Consider the following 20,130-nt stretch of genomic DNA (forward strand, 5'->3'; position numbering starts at 1 on the left):
GATGGTTATTTCCATCAATGGATCACTTCCTTCTTATCTTTCTCTGTTGATAACTGTTTGTTGTTGTTTATTCGTTGGCCCCGTTGTCCGGCTCGTCTTTTTCCAGTCCTTCACGTCAGTCACTTTCATTTTGAGAAAAATACTTTTAGTCACAGTGTTTTGAAGGGATTTTTCGTCGTAGACATCTTATCTGACACTCTTTCTTTTGTGGACCGTCCGAAGTTTCATTTTTTTTAAAATTCCATTTTCGCTTCCAATGGATTGGATCCAAATCAGTAGGCATCAATTGAACTATTAAACTTTACTGATTTTAAACTTGGTGTACCATATTGGTTTTTGAGTGTTCTATCCATGAAAAATTTTGAACTTTCAAATTATGCTCCCTGAAGTTGGAATATCTATATCTCCGTTGCAACCGTAATCATCTTTAGCTCAAGTCTACTCTGTCGATCGCTCTGTCATTTGTAAGTGTCATGTTTATGATTCTAAACTTCCCACTGGTTTTTCAACAACAAGTGTATGCTTTTTCACCTCAGTGGAGGTGTTATTATTGAGTGGACGCTCGTTCTATGCACTACACTTAAAATGATAAGCTGTCCTGTCTCCCCGCGCTTCAGTGGGTTGTCAGTCACATACCTGTCATGTTTTGGCGGAGGGAAAGGAGTAATTTCAATTATAACCGCTTATCGATAGAATAGAACCAATTTATCAATGTATCAATCACAGATGTGGTGCAAAACTTGCCAAAGACCTGTATCAGACTCTCCAAATGTGAATAACCACCTCTGTGCGGTTGTAACTCTAAAATTGGTAGCCCTCCCTAGTTTGTTTACATTTGTTTCAAAACGTCAATTACTACTTGCTCATTACTGGGAAATGATCGCACACTTAGCGAGCAAGGTTTTACTTAACATTGCAGAAAAATGTTACTCTTAGCTCCATCATGACCATGTCACCAAGGAGTCAGAAATCCACATGATGCAACATTCATGGCAAATGTCATACCGAAACTCAACAGGGACACTCTTCTTACCCAAACTCTAGAGGGGCCTGAGGTTGTCAGGAGAAGTTTAGTTGTCTGGGAGGACAGCAAAACTTCCAAGAATCTTGTAAAGTGCCTTCAAATTTCAATCACCAAAATTACTTTCAGGAATAAGGTGAAGCTTTGAATGCAAGGGTGGTGGTGGTGGTGGGGGGGGGGGAGTATTGATCTCCTACAAGGTGCGGGCTGTTACCTCCATTATATTCGAACTTAAACAGTTTTTTTAATACCAACCAATTGCGGTGAACGCATGGGTCGAAAGACAAGATGTTGGAGTTTTTTAGCCAACGTGCGTAAAAAATTCAGCTTAAAGCTGTGAGCTTTTTCCCTCTCTAATGAGATTTCAGCTTTAAGCTGAATTTTTTACGCACGTTGGCTAAAAAACTCCAACAACTAGTTTTTTTAAACTTAGTTGTTAAGTTTCGGAAATACCATTGAAACCCTTGCGAAAAGAACAGGAATTAGATTATGTATGTAAAATTTTGTGGTTTTTGAAAAATTCTATGTCCAAGTAAAAAAAAAGTCTTGCTCAAAACTTTTAAACATGATGTAACTGGGAAACATTAAATTCCTGGTCAAATATTTTTCAAACGCAGCTTCCAAAGGGACACCATAGTCATGATCAATGATTGTCAGTTTATTTCTTTCATCGTATTTCTTTTTACTTTGTCCCTGAAATTTTTCTCTCATTTCCAGAAAATGACAAAGTGTTAAAATCAGACAGTAAACAATTGAATATCGGATCAACTTACATAAAACAACAAGGTAAGGACACACATTTTTTTACTCTTTTTTTCTATCTTTTTGTCATTTCACGAAAAAAAAAAAAAATATTAAGAAGAAGTATTTTTACATCCAGATTTTTTTGTTTCTGGTACCTATCACATAATGTATTTCCCTTTTTCAGAATGGCGGATATCCCAGATCAAACGCCAACCACTGCGGAGAGAGCAAACACTATTTTCAATATTCCTGAAAACTTAAGCAAACCCATCACTAATGAGTACGATGCAATCAAGGGAAAGGTGAGTGAATTATAAGAAATTATGATATTCTTTGGTACCTAACCACATTCAGTAGGTAACTTTACACTTAAATTTTACATCATATGTCTGCTGGTGCAATTTGCGCTTGCAAATGCCTCAAATATTGGTTTGTGACATTGAGATTTCACCCTTGAAAGTTTCAAATCTCTGAGATTACTTCTGGGCATTTGCATGAGAAAAATCTATTCTTGAATTTTTGGACCTGAATACTGAAAATGAAGTATTTATTAAGTTGAAGATTATTTTAAAATACAAAAATTTTAAAATTCACTTTCTTTTTAGGTGCAGAAAGAAATACTTGGTATCAAAATTGCATTTTGTATTCTATGGATTTTTTTATTTTTAGTTTAAGATAGGCAACTTAGGCTAGGCAAATATGAGACCTGAGCGAATAATTCCACTGTTCAGAATTAATGACATTTAATTCTGTATGGATAAAGTGGATTTTTCCTTATTTTTGTATCATTTTATTGTGAACTTCTCACATGAGAATTTTACCTATTGTCATTAAATATTAAATGAAGATGATTTTACAGGCTACCGAGGAACTTGGAACTTACTTACATGTGTGCAGGAAAAAGATATAAATATACAAATAAAGTATAAATCTATTGTGTCAAACCTGGGGGCTTACCAGTTCCCATAGTTTAACCCTTATGAGGTTTCTGATCCTGATATTCACCTATTAAAGCGTCTGATCTCGATGAACCCTTCTGAGGCATCTGATCTCGTTTAACCCTTTTGAAGAGTCTGATCTTGGGATTTTTCTGTATTGGAAAAAAATTTACCGCAAAGCAAAGCAAAGCAAAAAAAAAAAAAAATAGCTGAAAAGTGGCTTTAATTTTTTCCAGGAAAATGAATCTTGAAGCTAGGTATTTTTTTCAGTTGTTAAGAATGCTTTTGTGGAAAATGAAATGATCAATCAGGAATTTAACGTCCTAGAAAAAAATCCTGAAAAAAAGTGAATTTTAGAAATAATTATCCGCTGCAAAATTTTGAAAACTTTATTAAAATTGGTTCTCTCCCCTGATAAAGTTCCACAGAAAGAGGAATGTAAGTGAATCTAGTGGAACATTTTTTCACATTTCACAAAAAGTTCTACCTTTTTTTGTATATTGATAAAGAAATTGACATTTTTCTTGCCATGTGTTTTACTTTTTTCAGACGTGTCTCATAAGTCCCACCGAAGAACAGTTTGATCTGCTTCAAAAACGTCTCAAAGAGCGGCTACTAAATGGAAGGGGTGAGACCATCTACGATGTAGGTGCAGCTGAAGGTATGTTTCACCATCTACTTTTTTCCCTTTACTTTGTATAATTCATACTTAAATCTTACTTGAGTGATTATCCACAGGATAAGGCAAATCAATCTGAAAAAATTGAAAATTGAGAAATTGATACCAGAGCATTAAGGCTATTTTTACAAACATTTTGAACAGAGAAAACCCCAAAATTTCTAAGCTAACTAGAATTATGACGGCTTGAAGTTTTCAGTTCAAAAGACGTAGTTCCAAGGAAAAAATACCTAATTAAAATTCTGATCCACCATGTTCATGCCACAATATCTCCGAACGTGACTCTAAGAAATGATGAAGTCTTTACTTGTCTAAATATGTTTTTTGTGACATCGTTCTTAATTATGCCAGTGTATTGTTCTTGACATTGATGTTTTTATCTATTTTATAGATAGTGGAGATAATGGGTTAGCGCCTGATGAATATGATGCTAGTGTAGCCACGCTCCAATCTTTGGTTGCCACCTTAGATGCAGATTGTGTTCTCTTGCGACAAAGAAGAGGAGAAAAAGGGGTTTTTGCCCAGTTCCTCATCCGAAAGAGATTAGAGTCTCAGGATTTTCTCGAAATCAGGTTTGTTGTGTTCCTCATTTCTCCAGGAAAATTTATTACCTCTCGTAAGTCTACTTTTGAAATGTTGCCTAATTTTCCAGGATAAGCACCCCTCTTCTCATTCCCTCTCTAAAATGCATCAGATTCAAAAAGACCTTTGTTTGGATACTCACCAAAGTCCAACCCCTTAAAATGTAGCTTTGAGGAATATTAATTAGAGAAAAGATAATCAGGAAAAACCAATTTCAGATTATAATATTTTGGCGCAAAATGAAGCTAAAATCTACTGAAGCAATTCATTTTCAGAGAACTCCCTTTCTAATATTTTTTCACCAAAATTTATGCTGCATTTGCAGGCTTGTAGTAACTTCAGGATCCTGCACCATACATAAAAGTGAAAAAGATAGAGAAAACTTGTGAAGGCTCTTTTATTTTAGCATCATATTGAATATCGGATGAATCTACTCTAATTTTCAATAACCTCTCAAAATAATCAGGCATTAAGAACCTCTGATCCTAAAATTTTCTGTTCTCCTTCCTTCTTGTTCACTAAAATTCGATTGTATTTGTCTGTGGAACAGACACAAAAAGTCTTCTTTCCTTGTTTTGAGGCATCCATTGATGCAGAAGAAAAACAATCACTAATCAAACAGAAACAAAATTTTTCTTTGATTGGAGTGTAATAAACAGTCTCTTACTTTTTCATCGTCAAAAGAATCAAACAGTATTAGTCACATTTGCTTTTCCTTCTGTTCAACTTTAATACATTTTCATGTTGTAGGGTTGCTGTCGTTGGGAACGTAGATGCCGGCAAATCTACACTGTTAGGTGTTTTAACCCATGGAGATTTGGACAATGGCAGAGGTCTTGCAAGGCAGAAATTGTTCCGACACAAACACGAAATGGAATCTGGTAGAACATCCTCTGTCGGCAATGACATCCTCGGTTTCGATAGTTTAGGTGAGTCCACCAAATTTAAGACAATCCAGTTTTGCTTTTTATTTTAATATGTTGACTTCAAGGTTGCTTCAAGGTTGGTTGTTTCTGCTATGCCTCAAAAGTAAAGAGGAAAATGGAAAGCTTTGGTGAACGACTGACAAAACTCTCAAGTCAGGCTGAAACAATTTTTAGTCCGAATTTGGTTTGAAGTTGGTGTCAGTCACGCATCAGCTCACCAATTTTTGCATCACATATCCGATGCTGCACTGAGAGAACACGGCTGTCAGGCCTATGAGCGCAATAAGACAGTCAACTTGTTAGGTATAGTGTGGAACCAGTACTTCTCTACCATATTGGTACCATCTAAGTTTACTATCTCATAAATTTGTTTTGGTTCTGTCGGAGCAAATTAAACCACCCGTTGCATTTCATGGTTTTTTTCCCCCCATCTTTCTCTTTAAGTTAATCACAACTTACTGACATAATTCTTTTTTTTAAATTATTTCCACAGGGAATGTAGTCAACAAGCCAGAGCATGGGTCTTTAGACTGGGTAAAAATTTGTGAGAGATCAACAAAAGTCATCACGTTCATAGATCTTGCAGGACACGAGCGCTACTTGAAAACGACCGTTTTTGGAATGACTGGTCATGCGCCAGACTTTGGAATGTTAATGGTATGTGCCATTCTGATTTATCTAACCTTATTGGCATCTTATTGTGCACCAATTCATCGAGACAGAATATTTTGTCTTTCTAAGAAATGTGTTAGTTTTGTCTTGGCAGCGTAAATGGCAAGCCCTGCCGTGAATGTAAATTTTAGTCCTTTTTTTAGCAGTAAAACATCCTCGCTATAAATAAGTATGATCATTTATTTCCTAAAGAGCCCTAGAAAGCAACATACACACAATGAAAAGTACACATAATTTTCTGTTTGAAAAGTCATCTTTCCTCAAAATCTAGGTGTCATGGTAGACGCTGATGAAAAAACACTACAAAACCAGTTGCAAGAATTAAAATTAGGTACTGTTCCTTGTTTGAAAATGGTTTTTTGGTGAATTACATGGTCTGCATCAGTTTGTTTTGACAACAGTAATATTAAAATTTCTGAAGAGAGCAACAAATAGAATTTTATGTCAATTCTAGCTCTTATAAATATCTCTCTGCTTCTTTCATTTGGTATTATTGTGGGGAACGAGTCCCGCCTTTATGGTCCCTACGTATCAGAAATGCCTTCAGTCTTGTCGCGATACCGCAATGCGTAGCGTAGACTGAGGTATTTCTGATAGGGACGGAGAAAAGGACTTTTTGGCTGCGAGAGGTGATGAAAGGAAAAACAAAGATTTTCCTTCTGACGAATTGGACAGGTCACCCTTGAGAGGAGAGAAAAACAGGGCGTAAGCGCAGGCGATGCCACAGCTCCCTTCGGCACGAATTTCCAAAACACTCTGTCCGAACTCTCTCGACCCTGCGATGTGGCGTCCGCCGATCGCGAATCCTCGCTAGTTCGCGCATGCGCTGTTCAAGATGTGTATCAGCGAAAAAAGGCGGAGAGTAGTGTTGTCGAATATCCTCCTAGTATCGAAAGATTTTATGGCGGATATTCGGAAACGAATACTTCTCCGACATTATCAAAGACTCTTCAGACTTAAGAACTTTCCTAGGTATCCTAACCTTTCTTAGTCATTTCCCAGAAAATGAGCATGATTAATTGTTTATCAGTCTAATTTTTTTATAAATAATAACAGTCAATGTAATTTCTAATGTTTGAAAAATATATTTCTCAAAGTACAAGAATTTTAGTTATGTTCTTAATTTGCTGGAGGATTCAATAACCCGGTAATTTTCTCTGCCTTTTCAGGTGGGTGCCAATGCTGGAGTTGTCGGGATGACGAAAGAACATTTGGGATTAGCCCTTGCCCTCAGTGTACCAGTATTTGTGGTTGTCACCAAGATTGACATGTGTCCTGTTAATGTCCTTCAAGAAACTCTCAAATTATTAGTGAGGATTCTCAAATCACCTGGATGTCGGAAGGTACCTGTTATGGTCAAAACTCCGGACGATGTAATAGTTAGTGCTACAAATTTTGTATCTGAAAGGTCAGTATTTTTTACCCTGTGGTGATTCATGAATTCTGAAAGACTTTGCACGCTTAGCTGAAGCACTGGTATATTGTTGAAGCATTCATGACAATGGGCGGCAGCTGAGCTCTAGAAGAAGCATCATTTTTAAAATTGCTCTTTAAATTTTCTGAAGCTCTACAAAGCTTGGAATCTCTACACTTAGCTGTCCTAAAAAAATGTCAGCAAAAAACGGTAATAGTAAACACCATTGAGTGATGTCATCCAGCATGTTTTTGAAAATATAACGTCTCCTTTTATTAGCAAAGTATTAAGACATTTTGGGGCCATCCATAAAATTTTAACAGACATTGGCAAAAGGGGGGGGGGGGCTGTTGATCCACTCCAAAGGAGTGGTATAATGTACAGTTTTACTAAAAGGAATTTTTTCCTAAAATAATTGAAATTTTTTTTGAAACAGCCAGAAATCTATTGTTGTGATCATTCATTGGAAGTTTCTTTTGATTGCAATAGAAATTTCCCTCAGTATGAAGAGTATCCTATCATTGTAGAGTTTCCCAGATAGCATTCTCTGCTAAGCAGTGATCTAGTGAATAACGTGTTCATCAGATTTATTTCATTTTTTCTACCTGGGTCTCTTTCTTCATTCAATGTTTAACTTTCAGGTTATGTCCAATATTTCAAGTTTCTAATGTGAACGGAGAGAATTTAAATCTTTTGAAAATGTTTCTCAATCTCCTGACAACAAGGATGCTCAGTCATGATGACGAACCAGCAGAGTTCCAAATCGATGACACTTATTCTGTGCCTGTGAGTATCCTGTTGGTTTGCTCAAACCATCATTAAGCACTTGAAGCGTCTAGCTCGAAAAGTGGCAATCTCCATTGTTCTGTCTAAAAACTCTGCGATCGTTATAATTTTAAAAGTGAAAGAACGGGAAAAAGTACATGTTTATGTTTTCTCATGAATTTTCTGTTACTAAGAGAGAAATTTTTTTAAAAACAGCCGGACATTTTGATTGTTCCTCACATAAAATTACTATGATTGCACAATTTTTTTTCAGGGCAATGGAGGTTGCCACTTTTAGAATGAGACGCACCACTTTATCTATAACTTTTCTAATTTGACAGAATTTATCACTGGCTATTCCATAAAAATGGAAAGAAGTCATTCAACTTTCATTGCATACTTTTTATTATTTCAAGAAATCAAGAAGGTATATTATAATGTAAGGTTACCTGTTCCAATCAATGCAAAAGTCTGTTGTTACATGCATGCCAAGCATCATTGTCGGCCTCCTGTGCTGTAGTGGGTCGGCCTCCTGTGGTGTAGTGGTTGTAGCGCTGGCCCTATGACCAAGAGGTCCCGGGTTCGATTCCCGGCCAGGTGATCTGAGTTTGATGGTCTCAGGCAATGGTCACCTGGGGCTGGGGTAATAAGCGTGGGATTAGTCGATAGGCTATTTGAAATTGGTCAACAAAAAAAAATCATCTGCGGGACGATTATTGAACCAGCCCGATAAGACATCGAATTGCGATATATTGCACGGTTAAGATATGGCTATGTCTTGTCGTAAGCAGCGACATAGAGTATGGTGACATTTCAATAATCGCCCCGCAGGTCGTTTTTTAATATTGATTAATTTCTGTATGAATGTAATTTTTAGGTTTTTATCAGTTTTTCAATTTTTTGGTTTTGTTCCGAGTTTTAATTTTACTTTAAGTGTTTAATTTTTAAGCAAGTAATAGTGTATTGCTGACATTGGCCAGTGGCCGGTCAGTAGTACTTATACCGGAAGTGATACCTCTTCGGAGGTAAAAAAAAATGCATAATTGTCAACAATTATTTTACTCTGAATTTTTGTGAGGACCCACACGAGAAAGAACCTTTATGCATACAGGCAAAGAATTCCGAACAGATTACAAGGGGGCTTTACATCGGCTAAATTTTGTAATATTTTGCAGGGATGCAGAAAGTTCTCGACTGACCCCTTTTTCCTCAGAAATTTTCAAAAGATGACCATTTTACGGCTCTGCACAAATGAACTGCTGCAATTTTGTGGAAAGACATGATTTTTACTGCCGAGCTGGAATGAGAAACGCAATTCATCCGTCCCTTTCATTTTTAAAACCCCTTTTTGGGGCCTTTCCATTTTTGCACACAACACGCGACCCGCCTGGTCACATGGTCAAGAAGTTTTGGCACTTCTGATGTTTTGATATCCTAGATAGATTCCTTTTAACTTTTCAGGCTTAATAAGCTTTGAATCTAGTATTTCCTGTGTGGCCACTTAAAAAAATTGGGGTTGAAAAGTGAATTTTCCTTCTTTGAACATGCGTTTTTCTGTGGAGATATGATAGTATTGATTTTCAGGCAAGCCGTTGTCAGCAAGCAAATACAGTATCAGGCTGAGGACTGTGATAAGTCGAGAGAATACTAGCCCCTTTTGGTTTTCATCAAATTAGTTTATATCTGCTCAAGAAATGTGCTTAGAGTAGTATGATCCATAACTGGAGCTATTTTATTTTTCATTTTATCTCCAGGTTATTTTATAATAGTTGACTTTTTTGTATTTTCTCACAGGGTGTAGGAACGGTTGTCTCAGGAACATGCCTCAAAGGCACCATAAAACTGAACGACACACTCATGTTGGGACCTGATCCAGTTGGGCAGTTCATACCAATTGCAGTTAAGAGCATACATAGGAAGCGAATGGCTGTGAGGGAGGTGCGAGGCAGTCAAACAGCCTCATTTGCTCTGAAAAAGGTACTTGTCTTCCCTTTTTCCAATGCAAATCATTAGCACTTTTGAGTACATAAAAAAGTTATTAGCATGCATCCCTCTTAACCCTTTATGGCATGAATTAATTTTGGATCTCAGATACTAGGGGACACTAATCTATTTTGTAGCCTGCATAAAAAAATAGAGTATCAAATTTTTTTTCAAAATTTTAAAGTTAAGGGAATCACTTTCTCCAAAAAAGAAAAAATTAATGAAATTCTGTAAAATCATGGCATAGGGGAAAAACTCGGTTTTCAAAAACCCTGTAAATATGTTGTTACGAATTCGCAACACCATGCCATGGAGGAATAAACCAAGCTTGAAGGTTTAGCTTATTTGAATAATTGGTCAGCAAGTTGGTGCAAACTTTTTTTTGTCCTAGAGGGAAAAAATGTTTCATATAATCTATAAAGACCTTCGTAAGAGTTCGAACTAAATTAGTCAACACCAACAAGCTCGGACTGTTCCCTCTACTTAGAAAATTTAAGGGAAAATCCGTTCTGTTACTTTAAAAATGTGTGTTGTAACAAGAGAAATTAAGCTATTCGTGTTAATACATTCTGAACCTCTGAGAAGAACTCTCTAACCTCGCTTTTCCAATATTCACATCTCTTACATAATATTGGAACTATTTTATTTTCATTGCTTTTATATACAGAGTTAGATCTGAAGGTTTGAAACATTAAAATGTAGGTTTGTTCTCTTTGTATTCCATCATTGATTTAAAAATAAGACAAGTAAATTCTGCCTTTTTCTACTTATACAATTTTGTACGATCAGTACCATCTCCACTTTTTCTTCCGGTATTTCTGTTCTTCATTCTTACGCTTTTTCAAACTTGAGATATTTAAAGCAGAAGTTCCCATCAGTGTCAAGGGAAAGCACTTTACAGTGATCTTTAATGCATTTCGCCATCTATATATTATTTTTTGCTTGTTATCTCCTCATTTTAGATCAAAAGGTCACAGATTCGGAAAGGCATGGTTATGGTGTCTCCAGCACTAAATCCTGTTGCGTGTTGGGAATTCGAAGGAGAAATCCTGGTTCTTCATCACCCCACCACAATTAGCTCTCACTATCAAGCTATGGGTAAGTAATACTTTTTTTTAAATTTATTATCATTATTATTAGTCTTGAATATATTAGGAGGTTTGAGCAGTAATAATAAATGAACTCTCACACTGGCTAAGGCTTTGTTCTTCAGTGTCATTCAAGATCTACTCCCATTAAAAAAAATTCTATTGTCCAGCAAGTTAAATCATTAATAATGCAAAATATCTGAAAATATCTGGAATCTGCTTGTCTTTGACCTAGGTTTTCTTTGCTTGAAACAGTATCTAAATATATCTGCATCCAATAACCAGGTGGAACAGGTGAACACAGTGTAACAATGTGCAGGCATTATATCATGAATAATCTCACAAATAACGTTCTGTCATGTATTTTGTTACTACGTACATACTAATCAACTACCCTGCCCATAGTGAAAAACGGCTGAATAATTACTGCTGTAATTTAAAGCCTCTTTGTCCTGAGAAAATGCCATGCATCCAGCTTAAGGGGCAGTGTGTATGTTCACAACTGAGGGGTATTATCTAGAACTTTAAAAATGTGTAAAATATTTTCTTGCATCAAAATAAAATCAAGTATTCTAACAGAGCTGAATAAGGTGGAGATCAGATTTTAATTTCACATTCTTGTTCCTCTTTGTATTCTGCAAGGAGTACAGTCAATGCTCACACTGTGCAAAAAGCTGAGGAAAGTTTTAAGAAATTCAACTGAGCATAATTCCATCGCCAGGAAGTTTGAGGAAATTATGAAAGTTATGGGACTCATTGCAAAAGGCCTCTGATATTATAGAACTTTTTGCATCCTTGAAAAATACTGCCATGCCAAGCAAGAATGCCGTAAATCCATCAAGATTCTGCCGCTTTTTTTGGAACTTGACACTTTATAAAATAAAAACAGTTTTATTCATGCACCTCAAATTTTTAGGCTAAGTTCTTGATAGTAATTGCGAAAGAATTCTGTAAAAACGTTGTGCCAAGGTAAACAAGTTTTCTGTTATGATACATTGTTTCCAAATAAATTGATAATGACGTTTACGGCATTTTTACATTGCATGGTAGAATAGACTTGGACACCCTCCAGTTCTGTGGTGAATAATTTTGAAGTGTACCAAAACTTGAAATGATAATTGGATTTGTTCATGTGCTCCCTCCCCCCCCCCCCCTCTATCCAAGGAATATAGAGCTTGAATTTAGGAGTGCCACTTGCACTGAGTCACAGTGTCCTTTTTTTGAGCCATTGGGTGCAGAAGAATGAAGACTATAAATTCCCACTTTGTTGATTTAGATTAGCACATTCCTTTCCTTATACCCAATGAGAAAACCGCTCACTTTGTTAATATTATTTTCTGTTTTTGTTTTTTAACCTGGACAGTGCACTGCGGGAGTATCAGGCAAACAGCATCCATTTTAAGTATGTCGGAAGAATGTTTGAGAACAGGTGACAAAGCCCTGGTTCATTTTCGGTTCATCAAGCATCCTGAATATCTACGATCAGGACAGAGGCTTGTTTTTCGAGAAGGCCGCACCAAAGCGGTTGGCAATGTACTTAGAGTTATTTTATCAACTCCTGGTTCCTTATCGGGGCGACAACCGAAGGCTAATAAAATGCTACCTCAAACCAGCGGCTCCACTTCATTACAGGTTAGGATCACACACTCATTCAGACAGGACTCAACATGATTAACATGGCACTCTCCTCCCACTTAAGTTTAATGCATTTTTGGAAAGCAATTTACTTTTGTTCTAAACCTAAACTTTCTTCTCTTGTGCCTATGACGTCATTTTCAAACTTCAGCTGGATATCTGGTATATGGTGGGATAATTCAGCATTCCGTATAATTGCCGGATATCCAGGCCAACTCTAATTGTTATTAGTTCCTTTTTTTTATATTTATTACTCAAATCTCAGTTAAATTGAGTTTCCTTACCAATCCCTTGACTGAATCTCAAAATTTTGGGCTTTCTCTAAAGCTGAAAGTATACCTATCACATATGTTTTTACCGATTTGGATTAACTTTTTTCATTCGGGAGATAGGGAATCTTACTTTACTTACAGATGACCCTTGTAAATTTTTCTAGACTTGGACCAAATACCTCAAGCTAATCCTAATTTCTAAGTGAGACTCCTGTCATTTTTTGTTTCAGTACACTCCCTCAGGGACAGAAGTAGAGATGGGCTTAGACCTGACTGGAGGAGACAAGAGGGAAACGCAAGTTCAACGAAGCAACGCCAAAAAAAGCAAAACAAAACGAGGAGGTAGAGGTAAAACAGCACATGGGTCAGACCAAAGCTCTCAAAGGACATCAAAAGTATAAAGTGGAATCAGGAGTTCTCCAAAGAAACAATCCTTTTTCTTCCTGTGTGAAATTAATTTAGTCCCTCATCTCAAGGAGTACAAATCCTCTCTTTTTGTTCCTTTCATCTTTCTCACTTGATATCCTTTCAGCGATGAAAATTGTGTGTGAGTGCATCTCCGAGGACACCCTCGGTTTGAGCGAATGATGCGACAATGTAGATAGTAAATTTGACTGTACCATTTTTCTTTTTTGCCAATTAGATTACTCTAGTACTCAAAGGTGACAAATTTTATTGTAAGATACTTTTCTGTACAATCACAATTTACGAACTACAAATTTTCTGTCTTTGAACTTTAATAGTTATCTCATAATGTGAGCCCTACAGCCTCAGCATGTGTGTTTATGTTCTTTGATTTATCCTGTAACTACATATTTATCCATTCATGGTGAGCACTAGTTGAATGCCTGAAAAAAAGTCGGAAACTACAAAAAGGTTTGGTGTTCTCGCCTCAGCCTTTTTTAAGCTCTTATATCTTTATTTCCCCTTTCCCATTGGCTTTCATGTCATTCGCTCACTTTTTCTGGGCATGTCATTTTTGTGGTGTTACTGTAGGATTTCTCATCTTGCTCCTACACACCCAGCACCTTAAAACGATGAAACTTCCCAAGTTTTAAACCTTCAACTAATGCAACTCTTGAGTGACCAGTTGTTACTTGTCTTGAATGTACATATTGATACCTACATCACCGTATTAAAATTTCTATTGAAACCTTGGAAACATACCTATCCTAGAGTAGGTAAACTAACACTCATTGAGTTTATTATGTTGCACCATACCGTCAAACATTAAAGTAACTACTTTTTGCAAATAGCAACCGCAATATCTGACTCATTTGTTAAAGCACTTACCTGCATGTGGAAACTAATGTCACATGCGTTTTTTTCTAAAGTAAGTTGGACATTTTAGTTCCTGATCCTAAAATTTAGTTCAAATGTGACTTTCCCAAGGGAGAGGGACCTTGTATAAAAAATTCGATTTTGAGGTTTTTGATGCCATTGTCACTTTTTCTGTGGTTGCTCAAGAATATTAGAAAAGGAATTTCTCTCTATCTATTTGGCAACAGTAGAAATGGCAATAATTGAATTGCTGACAGTGGGAGTCAGTTATCTTTAAAAAATTAGGTAACTTATTACAATCCGAAAAAGTAATTTTTAAAACTTATCTTTTTCACTTACTTTTGAGTTTCCTTAAGGTCAGCAAGATTGAATAGCAGTCCTTCCAATGACAACCCGTTTTTGGACTTTAACTTGCCTTCCCAATTTTTTAATTAAAAAAGCTTGAAATTTTTAATGTCCTAAATGTTGGTCATTCTTTAGGGACCTCTCAATATGCCCTCATAACATTTTACCGTCATTGATAGCACTTTTTTCAACTAATTATTATCCGTTCTTTCCTTATAAGTGTTGTTTTGCAGGTTGTTTTTGGATGCATTAATTCAATTTTTTAAACTCCTACTCCCCTACTTTCTATTCCACTCAAGTCTTTAGATGTAAGAGTTTTTTGTCTCACAATAGGTAACACCTGTTATTCTCCAAAACATACATAGATCTCATGCACACAAACTCAGTAATTATGTATATCATGTTCAGCTCTTACCTTTTTCAATCCATGGAGCTACTTGTATTCTTCTCAAACCATGGGATAGATCTCAACAATCCAAAGAAATCAGGTGTGCGTATCTCAACTATGGAGACACCACCCACTTACTGGAGCACCAGGTTTTTATTTAAGAGGATAGTAGTTGCATCATTTAAGATGCTTGTAGAGGGGTAAAAATTTGCTCAGTGGAGTGGAGGAGGACTTTACAGTGATGCTGAAATATTTCTACTGCTAACTTTTCTCATAAGGTATTTTTTCTAATGTAAGGGACTTGGCAATCTCTTCTCCTCTTCTCTTCAATGATGCATTATTCGATAGCTAAATTTGCTTTTTTTGTTTCAATATTTTTCCTCAACAAATTGTAGTTTTTTATCATTTTTTTGATCATGTTTGTTTTTCTCATACAATCAAAATTTTACCTCAGACAGTTTCAAATTCATTTTATCACTTTAACACATCTAATTTTCTGTTAAATATGACTCTTCTACATAATTAAAAATGCTATGTTTGACAAATTTACTGTGACTTAATGTCCCTGTGTGTGCCCTCTTAAGGTGTAAACTTATGTACAAGTGTCTCGGGAGCAGTTTTTCAACATTTTCGAGCTTGCTTTACTTTTTCAAGAGAAAAGTAAACAATATTTTCAATGAAATTTCCTTAGTATATTCAAAGCTCATGAGATTCCTTCTTGGATGAATTATAATGATTTAGAAAAAGTTGAGTATAGATTATCCAAGTATATAATGGCTCCTAGTTGCTCAGTCAATGTTGACTCATGTTGTCAAAGATTTCTCCCCTCTGTTGATAAAAATGGAAGATTCTTACATTGATGAGAATAATTGTAAATGAATGATTCTTGTATTGATGTATGTATTCTGTTTACAAGGCTATATTTTTTCGCTGAGAGAAGCAGTATTCCAATCTTGGGCATAGTATTGATGCATGTAATGCACTTGTAGTTTTCAACTATTTAAAATGTTAGGTGAAGGACCTATTGATGATAAAACAAGTAAAACAAATCGACTGTGTAAGTCGGCAATCACATAACTTGTTTGCAGTGTCTGAAAATCTCCGCCTCTATGTTATTTTTTTAAAGGAGAACAAATTGACATCATTCCTTGAAGTTTTTGCAGAATTTTTTTCGCACTGAGAAGAAAAATCACGGCAGTTTTAAAGAGTTGCCGCTGAGTAGTTTCCTGTTTAAAAAATAAAGTATGACAGGAAGTCTGGGACATTGCAAACCGAGTTATGTAATTGCCGACTTACACCGTCGAAATGTCGCTTCAAAAGCAAAATTTTGGTTCACTGCATTGAAAATTTAATTTTATATCTTACATGTTAAAGGACGACTGATCATTATTATGCAATTTTTCCTCACCTTGTCAAGAATACCCTCATAAAATTAAATGGAACAATATCTGGCAATTCTCCCTTGGAAAAAATACCTATGAAATGCAGAGAAATATTTTTAAATATCACCGCATTGGGATCGGTGGTTTCCCAGTTTCAGCATATTTACATCACTACAAAAATGTCTTATTGCAGTTGGTGGATCTCAATAAAATGGAAAATTCCAATCCAAAGGGATATAATATACCTACTGGACCTAGTTCTTCAATGTTCATTCATAGAGATGGGCAAAATAATTGCTCTGTACATGTGTACATTACAGCACGAGCCATGGTAATACAGCATTCCTTCTCTCTGAACAAACTGGCAACGGACCGAACGATTTTTCGGCATGCCGCAATCACACGCTGAATGTGGCTTGAATGTGGAAGTCATCGGCTTGATGCCTGAATTTTGCGCGTGACGCGCAGAATGCAGCAACGATTCTCAGCAACCATCGGACTAATGTTGGATTTGTCTGAACTATTCGAGTCGATTTGACACACATCTGGATGAAAGTAACTCAAATTTGCGGAATTTCAGCCGTTGGGCGATGACTGTTGACCTCCACATTCAGCTGCTAAATTCAGCGTGTGATTGCGGCATTATACTGAGAAGCAATAATTGTATCAGGGCCGGATTTAGGGGGTGGCTTCATGGGCCGCGGCCCATGGCGGCAAATTTTGCAATTTTTTTTAATGTAGGTAGCCATAAAGAAAAATCGGATTCAGAAAAAAAATTACAGAAGAAAAATGGTGACAAAATCTCTCATTTCCCGAGAGCATATATCTAATTTTTTCGTCTTTCTGTGATACAATAGACAGCACCTAGTCCTCTTAAGACTAAGAGAGAAACCGAACACGCAATTTGGCCTGGAGCGGCGCAGCGCAGAGAGCAATGATGACGAGAACTTGAGATGAAAAGGAGAAACCCTCGGCGCGGCGGAGCGGTCGGCATGTATCACATAGCACTCATAGCAGCGCCTACAAGACTGCCTGAATACTTCACGCATTGCGTCAAAGACCGCGCGGTCAGCAGCGGGACGACGGCGGCGTGGAACGCATAGCGCCTACAAGACTGCATGAATACTTCACGCATTGCGCCAAACACAGTGCGGTCAGCGCGGCGCGATGACTGAAGTTAAAATTATTAAACCACATTTATGTTTGTTCTTTCATAATTTTTTCATATAAATGGAAGGCTTTTGTCCACACAGAGATAGGTTTACGGAGCTTAATTTTCGTGCCAAGTTCTATGAACTTTTGCTAGTAGTGTTGATAGGGCTTTCGCAAAAAATTTGTCCAATACGAGTAAACGCGTTTTATGCACCCCTCGCCCTCCGGCACGTTCACTTGATGGTTTTTATTGATGTTTCAAAACAAATGAGAAGGGGGCGGCAAAATACAGGCGGCCCATGGGCGGCAAGTAAGTAAATCCGGCCCTGAATTGTATATTAAATTAGGAGTTCAGAGGAGTGAACGATTCTTGACACCAGTACTTTCAACTTTGAAACGCTTACTTACGTACACCAAAGTTCATATTCCCGAAAACGTTCACAAGATTTGAGATTTAAAACTTATAGAATCTTCAAATAAAATATATCGACGGTGAGACTGCCAGACCACGTATCTCGTTTGTGGTGTTTAAAAATTTCGGCTCTCATTTTATTTTTTTTTGAAAGAGATCAAATCAATATCACTCCTTGACATTTTCACGGAGTCATCTTTGAACGCAGAAGAAAAATCACGGAAGTTTTCAAGGATTTGACGTTCAAGTTTTCTATTTAAAAAATATAAAGTATGACAGGAATTCTACGACGTCGCAAACCGAGATACGTGGTCTGGTAGTTTCACCATCAATATGGTATTAAAAATAGATAGTTTTTACTTTTTTTCTCATTTAGGTATATTCATTTTACCGCTCTGCCGTGCTAAGGAAAAACGCCGTATGAATTTTTGCATGTTGCCACATTTCCCCTGATAAAACATGTATTTTTGAAGAAAGTTATGCACATTTTTCCTGAACATTTTCAGATATTTTAGATTGAATTGCGAACAAAATTTTCTGAAAAATTGGAAAAAAATATTTACAATTTTCCCAATGAGTTCATTTTTTCATCAGAGGAAATTTGGCAACGCCTGAAGGTTCATACGGAGTTTTTCCTTAGCACAGTAGCGTATACCCTTACTTCCGGGAGCAGTTTTTTTCTGTCCGTTTTTTTATTTATTTTATTTTTAAGTTTGTTGTTTTAAGAGTGAACCTCTTATCCCTCGTTAAGTTGTGACATCCAAAAGGTGTGAAAATAAACGGCACTGGAACTCGTCTCCTGTGCCCCCCTCCGTGACTCAATCTTATTTCCGTTTTTCGAAAGCGCAAGCTTTGCACATACCTAACTGAAAGCTCAGGAGATAAAGAGGAGGAATCCGTAGGCAGAGCAGTGATGTTTACAGAGTAACAAAGACGAGAGGATATTACGACGCTTCATTGACGATTCGGAACACGCCTGTTTAGTATCTTGCGGCAACTCAACGACTTATTTCCGAGTATCTTATCAGTAGGTACCTCTCTTCTGTGAATATTGGCCAAACATTACTAGTTTCGGTATGCCTCTCAGCTGGGTGATCGTTTTATGCACCTCACGATGGAGTTCCCGAAATTGGTGAGTGTTTTGCCATCAATTTTATTGGTTGTCTATCGATTTAGCGATTAAATCTGTGCCTGCATGAAATGGAATGATGGTTGCAATTTCACGCATTATCGTACGTGCGTTCTAGCTTTTCTAAGCAGATGCTCCTAGTACAAGATACATACAGATTAGTTAGATCTAAACTTTGCTACGAAGGCATTGATGGAGATTGAAACTTTACGTTTTGTTTCACAAAACCGAAATTTGGGCGTTAATTTCTTATCATGACTGAATGATACGGCAAGGTGCCGTTGAGAGACAATGTGATTGCCGGACTATCTTCACGGAAATGGGGAGGGGAGGTTCTCTCAGAGATTCGAAGTTGGCGCACGGCCTCGCGAAATTGTCATCATTGAGAACCTCCGAAAATGAATGATACGAGAAAACAAAATAATATGTACTTTCAACTGAAATATTCCTTAATTTAACAGAACCTAATCTTGTTTAAATTATTGCGGCAGTTGCCTCGTGCAGAAATGAGGAAGGGTATGAATAACTTTGTGCTACCTTAAACAGGCGAGCCAGTCAAAGGAAGGTAACCTTAAACAGGCGTACCCGGGAATGACTTCGTGCTACCTTAAACAGGCGAGCCAGTCAAAGGAAGGTAACCTTAAACAGGCGTACCCGGGAATGACTTCGTGCTACCTTAAACAGGCGAGCCAGTCAAAGGAAGGTAACCTTAAACAGGCGTACCCGGGATAGTATGAGAGGAATGACTTCGTGCTACCTTAAACAGGCGAGCCAGTCAAAGGAAGGTAACCTTAAACAGGCGTACCCGGGAATGACTTCGTGCTACCTTAAACAGGCGAGCCAGTCAAAGGAAGGTAACCTTAAACAGGCGTACCCGGGAATGACTTAGTGCTACCTTAAACAGGCGAGCCAGTCCGAGGAAGGTAACCTTAAACAGGCGTACCCGGGATAGTATGAGAGGAATGACTTCGTGCTACCTTAAACAGGCGAGCCAGTCAAAGGAAGGTAACCTTAAACAGGCGTACCCGGGAATGACTTCGTGCTACCTTAAACAGGCGAGCCAGTCAAAGGAAGGTAACCTTAAACAGGCGTACCCAGGAGGTGAGTGGTGCAGAGCGCATACTGAACTAACAGCCGTTCCGCGGCTGTATTTATATGGGAGCCCAGGAACTGGTTTGTTATACAACAAACCAGTCGCTTATGTAACTGAGCTGGTGTGAAAACTGGTTCGTTATGTAAGTAACAAGCGACTCCGAAGGTAAACGCTGTTGCCAGACTACCTGTGTCCTGGACATACCCCCCACCAATTTTTCTGCTAAGAA

General features: G+C 37.3%; 1 protein-coding gene across 1 annotated transcript in view; it reads left to right on the forward strand.

Moving 5' to 3' along the window:
- The first annotated feature begins 71 nt into the window (after positions 1–71).
- GTPBP1 (GTP-binding protein 1) overlaps positions 72–20,130 on the forward strand; it is a 28,163-nt gene continuing 8,104 nt past the window's right edge. Inside the window, exons 1-13 of the mRNA XM_019040876.2 lie at positions 72–464; positions 1,739–1,807; positions 1,950–2,067; positions 3,253–3,364; positions 3,774–3,954; positions 4,715–4,893; positions 5,384–5,547; positions 6,732–6,970; positions 7,618–7,762; positions 9,536–9,718; positions 10,687–10,822; positions 12,176–12,444; positions 12,950–18,811. Of these exons, the coding sequence (XP_018896421.2) occupies positions 1,951–2,067; positions 3,253–3,364; positions 3,774–3,954; positions 4,715–4,893; positions 5,384–5,547; positions 6,732–6,970; positions 7,618–7,762; positions 9,536–9,718; positions 10,687–10,822; positions 12,176–12,444; positions 12,950–13,120 (1,896 nt within the window). The 5' untranslated portion in view covers positions 72–464; positions 1,739–1,807; position 1,950 and the 3' untranslated portion in view covers positions 13,121–18,811. The remainder of the gene's footprint in view (positions 465–1,738; positions 1,808–1,949; positions 2,068–3,252; positions 3,365–3,773; positions 3,955–4,714; positions 4,894–5,383; positions 5,548–6,731; positions 6,971–7,617; positions 7,763–9,535; positions 9,719–10,686; positions 10,823–12,175; positions 12,445–12,949; positions 18,812–20,130) is intronic.

This window comes from Bemisia tabaci, chromosome 2 (assembly GCF_918797505.1).
Source record: "Bemisia tabaci chromosome 2, PGI_BMITA_v3".
Taxonomy (NCBI): Eukaryota; Metazoa; Arthropoda; class Insecta; order Hemiptera; family Aleyrodidae; genus Bemisia; species Bemisia tabaci.